General features: G+C 36.3%; 1 protein-coding gene across 1 annotated transcript; it reads right to left on the reverse strand.

The window, feature by feature from the left end:
- Positions 1–3,901: 3,901 nt before the first annotated feature.
- Positions 3,902–5,398, reverse strand: LOC114737248 (probable disease resistance protein At4g27220). Its single transcript, XM_028925164.1, has one exon. The coding sequence runs from the start codon at positions 5,396–5,398 to the stop codon at positions 3,902–3,904; it is 1,497 nt and encodes a 498-aa protein (XP_028780997.1).
- Positions 5,399–6,891: the final 1,493 nt, after the last annotated feature.

Genomic DNA, 6,891 nt, shown 5'->3' on the forward strand with positions numbered 1-6,891 from the left:
ACAGAAAGGTGATCATTCTGCCAAATACTTTCTACATGAATTGAACTCAACTTTAGAGTCTCCAAATTAGAAAACTTCACCTGTAGAAACAATATAGTAAATGAATAAATGAATGAATTGTATAATCATGATGACAATATCGAGAATTAATCAAGTTAACTAAATAATGATGGTTTTATTAATCTTATTTGGCCCAAAATCTGATCTTATGCTCCTATAATAAGATAGTGCTTAAAATTGTTCGTTTTTTTTGAAAATTTATATATATTATATCTCATGAGTCATTCTATGAAAATTAAATAATTAAATAATTAAATTATAATTTATAATTTATCAAATGCAAAAGTTATCAATCGTTTCATACTATAATGCTCCATATATTCATTTTCATTTAACACTTGCAAACATGATCAAAGTGGTTTTGAATTTCATTTCTTTTTAATTGCCAACAGGTTTCAATTTCATATCATTTATTAGTAATTTGACCATGGTACAATGATAAAAAACACTAAAATAATAATGAGAACAGTGAAAATGTTGTTGGCCAAAAAAAGTGAAAATGTTGAAAATTTCGATCATATAGTTGATAATGTTTTAGTTAGAATTAATTGATGCCGTAATCAAGTGACATCATGCACATATATAAATGGTCAAATTTAAAACATGTTTGAAGTTGAACTGCCCTTAATTGTCGCTTTGGGGTTACTCCAAAAATTAACCGAATTAATGCAATATAGTGCACAACTCGGGTCGTTTCACTTTGAGGAGCCGAAAACGAAATTAAACCCTAGTAAATGAATGCAAGTAACCTAAACTATAAAAAGAGATTTTTGATTTTGAAAAGCTGTTAATTAAATACTACGAATCAAATTGAAATTAAAATACTTTTTTTTTGTTTTTATATAAAAGTGATTAAGATGAATGGAGATTAAAGAAATGAAAATGAGACACAAAAATAACACTGATAAAAATCAATCCTCCAATTCAACAACGCAGGCAATCATCACTCTAAAAGATGTGGGAGTTAAAAACAATGAATTAAGAATTATAACTAAGCTTTTGATCCAACAACCGAGCCACCTCGAGTTGCCACAAAATATTTTCCTAAAATCCCAACTTACTAACTGCAACCAGAATAGTAAAATGGGATTAAGGATGCTTAAAACCAATGCTTAATTAGAACTCTTAAATCCAAAATAACAAAATTAAAGCTAGCAAGAGACTATATGATCCAAAATTCTAAGCCACCTTAGAAAATCACAATATATTAATTCCAAAATCAATATAAATGTCATAACCACAACATTATAATTGAGATCAAAACTATAAACAGCCCAATGTCAAGTACTAAGCAATAATTCAGTCACAATAATCCCTAAATATAATCAGATTAAGCAATACAATTATCTCAACAATCAGAAAAACTATCCTAAGACCTAGGAATTGTTAAACAATTATTGAGTAAGAAATTAAAGCAACTAGAACTCCCCCTTAAAAATCCAAGCTCCTGCCATTATTGTTGAATTGGAGAATCAGAGGATCTTAGCCACGGTTTGCCATCAAGTTTGCTGCCACAATCAGTATTTTGCTACGGTCAGCCATGGAAGAAGACGGAACGCAAGCTTGTTTCTCTGCTCGTGCTCCTGAGCTCTGTTTCAGCGCCCAGCTCTGTTCACCTGGTTCTGTGGTCGCGCTGAGAAAGGAAGAAGACGAAGTCGATGATGATGATGGATTTTGGTCAAAGGAAGAAGAGATGGATGGTTTCGCCGTCGACTCCTCTGGTCCTCACTCTCTCGCTCGCGCCTGGTCCAGCCGCCGTCTACGTGTGAGTGTGTTTTGTGTTGTGCAGCGTTTCATGCGCCTCTGTTTCGTGTGTGTGTTCGGCGCCGCTTGCGTCTTCTGCGTGCGGCGTGTTTCCTCTCAGCGCCGTCAGCCAGCTCTGTTTTCGGCTTGCAGCTTCCGTTCCGTCTCCGTCTCTGTTTCGTTCCCGCGTGTATGCCCCTTTCAGCTTTCGTTCGGCTTTCCAAAGCTTGCTCTGTTTCGTTCTGCCGCCGCTCTCCTGGTTCGTGTGTGTTCTCCTCCCTGTTGCTCTCTTGCGTCTCCCCCTCCTCAAAAGATGAAGAATAGATGATTATTAGGTTGGGCAAAACGCAACGTTTTGCCCCCCTAATTATTATTTTTATTTTTTATTTTTTTATTTTTCTTTCCTTTTTCTTTTTATTTTTTTTATTTTTTTTTCTTTATATATTTTTGAATCTTCCAAGAACCTGCAAGAAAAATTCAAGGGTAAGGTAGCATTAATTGTCCTCAAAAATCAATTAGTCATAATTAAACCAAAATATGACAATTTTGCCCCTATAAAATAATAATTCAAAATAAAATAAATTAAATCAATTAAGGCAAAAATGGACCAATTAAGCTGACAAAACTCATATAAAAGATACCAAAATATATAAAAATAATTGAGTTTGTCAATGTTTTTCCTGAGAAGATTTTATATATTACACTTTCATTATTATTTATAATATTATCTTATTATTTCAAAAATGTATGTACGCACAGCGGAGAAAATACAATATAAGAATAAAACAAGTACCTTCGCATTGAAAAAATATGATGGAACGTTAGTTTGGAGCGACAAACTCTGCTTGGTTGTTAAAGAAATCAGTGAACCAGAATAGAAATCCTCAATCCCTGGCAAATATTGTAGGGTCAAGGATCTCAACGAACAGAACTCAATATCATCATCGACAGTCACTGGGTTTGGGAAAGAGTTTTCTCCAAATACAATCTTTTTCATGGAATTGCATTCTGAAACTTCGATCTCAACAAGTTGGTAAAGAGCTTTGACCATCAGCACTGAGAGAAGATACTTCAACTGGTCACAACATTTGACTTTGATGGATTTAAGTTGTGCAAACGAATTATTCATAAATGAACCATAACATATCTTCTCTAGTTTCTTGAGATTTTGAAGTATTAATGTCTCCAACTTTGGAAAGAAAACATGACTAATTAGTTTTCTCTCCATTGAGTTGATGATATGTTGAATTTCCCCATTATTTTGGATGTGAAGGTGCTTTAACAAAGGAAATCCTTCTCTATTCAAATCACAAAGAACATTGGAGATTCCATTTACTTCATCCAAAGACAAATCCTCTACTTGTTTAATAATTTCATTAATCCCATGCTCTAGATGAATGATTGTTTCAAGCTTGAGCATCAATATTTTGGAGGCTTCATAATTATCAGACCATTCCCAGATATCTCCTATCACTATTTTGTATCTTTCAAGTTTGTCAAATATTATGTTCCCTGGCAGAACTCGAGCCCCTTTGATTTGAATTTCAAGAGCAGTCAAGTTTGTCAAATGCCTAAATTCAGTAAGGGAAGCATGTTTATTTTCCTCATTTGAATCTTCTTCATCCCACTTGATGGAGGTATTGCCCAGATACAACTCCTCCAAGTTTGTCAATTTTGATATAATGTTGGCAGGGAAGATTTCAATTCCAGAATTGGTCAAATCCAACATTTTAAGTTGAGTTAATTGCCCTAATTCACTAGGCAACATTGTTATAGAGGATCCGTCCATGCAAAGAATTTGCAAGTTCATTAAAATTCCAATGCTGGTCATGTCTCCCAAAGCACAATCATATAAACAAAGTGTTTGGAGGTCAATAAGGGAATGAAAAGATTGAGGCAACGAAGGTAAGTGCATGCGCGTCAAATCTAACACTTTGAGGTTTTTCATTCCCACAAAAAAAGAATCTGGGACACTTAAAGATTGATTTTCATTATCCAAGCAGAAAAGTTCAATATTAGGGCATGCTAAACTTTCAGGAAGTTTAGGAATGTGACAATCTTTTAACCTGAATTGAGTGCATCGTTGAAGGAATTCCTCTTATGACCATTTTTTCAGCTCATCACCCCCTCTAATTTTGCAAACATACTGATCTCTAAAAGCGATTGAGGCCGATACTTCATGCACAATATCATGCATTTTAACTTTGTTGTTTGAGTTGTTTTCGAGCAACAAACAAGATGCCTTCAAGGAACCAATCAACCTGTGAAGTTTAATTCTTGCATCTTTTGGACTATAAATTTGCCTGAATGTGCCCAAACCCATAGCATATGTCAACAAGTCTTTAACATGAATTTGTGGACCTAATAATCCACAAAGCAAGAAAAGTGCTTTCACATCATCGCCTTCAAGATGATTGTAGCTGAACTCCAAAGCCGAATAAATTTTCTCATTCATCCCTTCCTTATCAACCGTCTTTACCTGGTTCAAGGCATCTTGCCAAGAATCAAAATCGTATTTATTTTTTAATGCTCTTGCCACTGCCACTATGAGAACAATCAAGCCAGCACATTTTTGGGCCACTTGGGTTGCCACATCATGTAAGCTAATATCTTTAACAACGTCACCCACCATATCTTCAAACAAGCTCCAAGTTTCATCTTCATTTAAAATATCTATCATGAAGTCTTTTTGAGTCTCCATATTTTGTAATATTTCTAGATTTCTAGAAGTCATCAATAGCTTGCAGCCCTTATGATCATTCAGAGGAATTCCAAGCTTATGTGGTTCAAGTACATCCCAAATATCATCCAATATGACTAGGATACTTTTCTCATCTTTAATCCTCTGCCTCAAGCGAGATGCTCTTCCAAGTATGCTCGATTCCTCAAAGCGAAGACCCAAAATATCTGCAATTTCATCTTGAATTCTTTCGAGATCTGCAATTTGGGATATATTAGCCATAACAACTTCATCAAACAACTTGTCATCTTTAACTTGTTTGGCAATTTCTCCAACAAGAGTGGTTTTTCCCACTCCGCTCAGCCCATAGACCCCTATTCGCCTTAAGTTGGGGTCTTTTAATACCAAGACAATGTCCTCCTTCATTTTCTTTCTTGATTGAAGCTTTTCACTGCCTGTAGCAGAGGCGGAGCCCACTCCCTCTAGAGCAGGCAAGTATGTAAGTGGACCGATGTTATCTTTTGCTTCCATCACTTCAGTAGCGTTTACAGCCATCTTCTTTGCTTTTCTACTAAGTTGATGCCGTGACTTTAAATCAACAAAAGGCCCATTGCAGCAACCAGCATTCTTACGACGAGGATCCTCACCAAGTTGCTCTGCTGCTTCTACGATTTCATCCACTCTGTCTAGCCACTTCTGTGCAGCATCGTGAATTTTTCGTCCATTTCTTCTGTCTACTTCCACTTCACGATTGATTGTGCCCTTTGCACCTTTCAGGTCCGCAACTTGATTCTCGAGGTTCTTGAAGTTGTCTTTGTAGAAAATCAAATAACCCACTTGCCTAGCAGTGGCTTTCACAGTGTATTCTATTATCGGTTCTACGACTTTCCCCACAGCAGTCGTGACAATCTCCATTCTGTTTCTTGATTTAGATGTGCAGCAACTCAAATATAAGATCAACTGAAAATATGAGGAACATAAAAAATTGAAAAGAAAAAGGCACAACACAAATGTCTCTTTACGTTCCACTGACAATGCATTCTACACATTACACACAGACACACATATAAAATTATTAGTTTTTGATTGAATGAACTTTTAAATTAAAATATCTTTCAGTGTTGCAAAAAAAAAAATTTAAACAGCAAAACTGAAAAACCAGAAGAAGTTAAAAAAAAGGGTTAATACAAATTTTAGTCTCTCAAATTTAGGCCTAATTTGGTATTGGTCCCTGAAATTTAAAACGTGTAGTATTGATCCCTCAAATTATGTTCGTTTCAGACCATTGGTCCCTGGTATCTTGGCACCATTAAATTTTGCTGACATGGCATTAACACCGTTAGCTGATGAGTTGGACATATAGGTGGCATATGACCTGGACATGAACTGATGAGTTGGCATGTAGATGGCATATGACCTGAACATGGATTGGTCCCTCAAATTTGGGGTCATTTTGGTATTGGCATGGTCCCTGAAATTTAAAACTGATGGTATTGGTTCCTCAAATTATATTTATTTCTGGCCATTGGTCCCTGATAACTTTAGGCCCTCCTCTTTTTATCTGTTCCTGTAGAACCCTATGCTTTGCTCTTATTTGGTTTCGCCGGCTCTGGTGGCTTGTTGGTCATGCCTGCCTTCTTGTTGGAGCTACCGGTGAGGTTTTTGTTGCTTCTTCTCAAGCTTCTTACTCTGGTGATGGGCTTCTTCTTTTTTTTTCTTGGGAGGTTCATCATCATCTGTATTAGAAGAATATGGCTTCAATGGAGGTAGTTTTGTATATGAAGCCGGCTTCTTCTTCTCATGAATTGTTAAGTCACCCTTTTGGCCTAAGGTAGTAGAGGAGGTAGAAGGTTTAGCTAAGAATGCACTGCGTTTCCTCCACACTAATATAGGAGTAAAAGCTTTGTGTTTTGACAAAAGTGAATCCCAGATTGCATAGGGTCTCTTCGACCAAAGCCTTCCATTGCTCATGCCACATCATCAAGCTTTAGTTGCCAAATCAGATGTCACATCATAGGTTAACAAAGTTAGTGCCAACTCAGATGAATTTGACATCCTAAAGCTATTAGGGACCAACAGCTAGGAACATATACAATTTGAGGGACCAATACCATCGATTTTAAATTTCAGAGACTAATACCAAAATGGCTCAAAATTTGAGGAACCAATCCATGTCTAGGTCATATGCCACCTACATGCCAACTCATCGGTTTATGTCCAGGTCATATGCCACCTATATGTCCAACTCATCGGTTAACGGTGTTAGCGCCATGTCAGCAAAATTTAACGGTGCCAAGATGCCAGGAACCAACGGTATGAAACGGACATAATTTGAGGGACCAATACCACATGTTTTAAATTTCAGGGACCAATACCAAATTCGACCCAAATTTGAGGGACCAAAATTT

The sequence above is a fragment of the Neltuma alba genome, unplaced genomic scaffold (genome assembly GCF_004799145.2).
Source record: "Neltuma alba isolate B1F8T4 unplaced genomic scaffold, ASM479914v2 tig00013419_pilon, whole genome shotgun sequence".
Lineage (NCBI taxonomy): Eukaryota > Viridiplantae > Streptophyta > Magnoliopsida > Fabales > Fabaceae > Neltuma > Neltuma alba.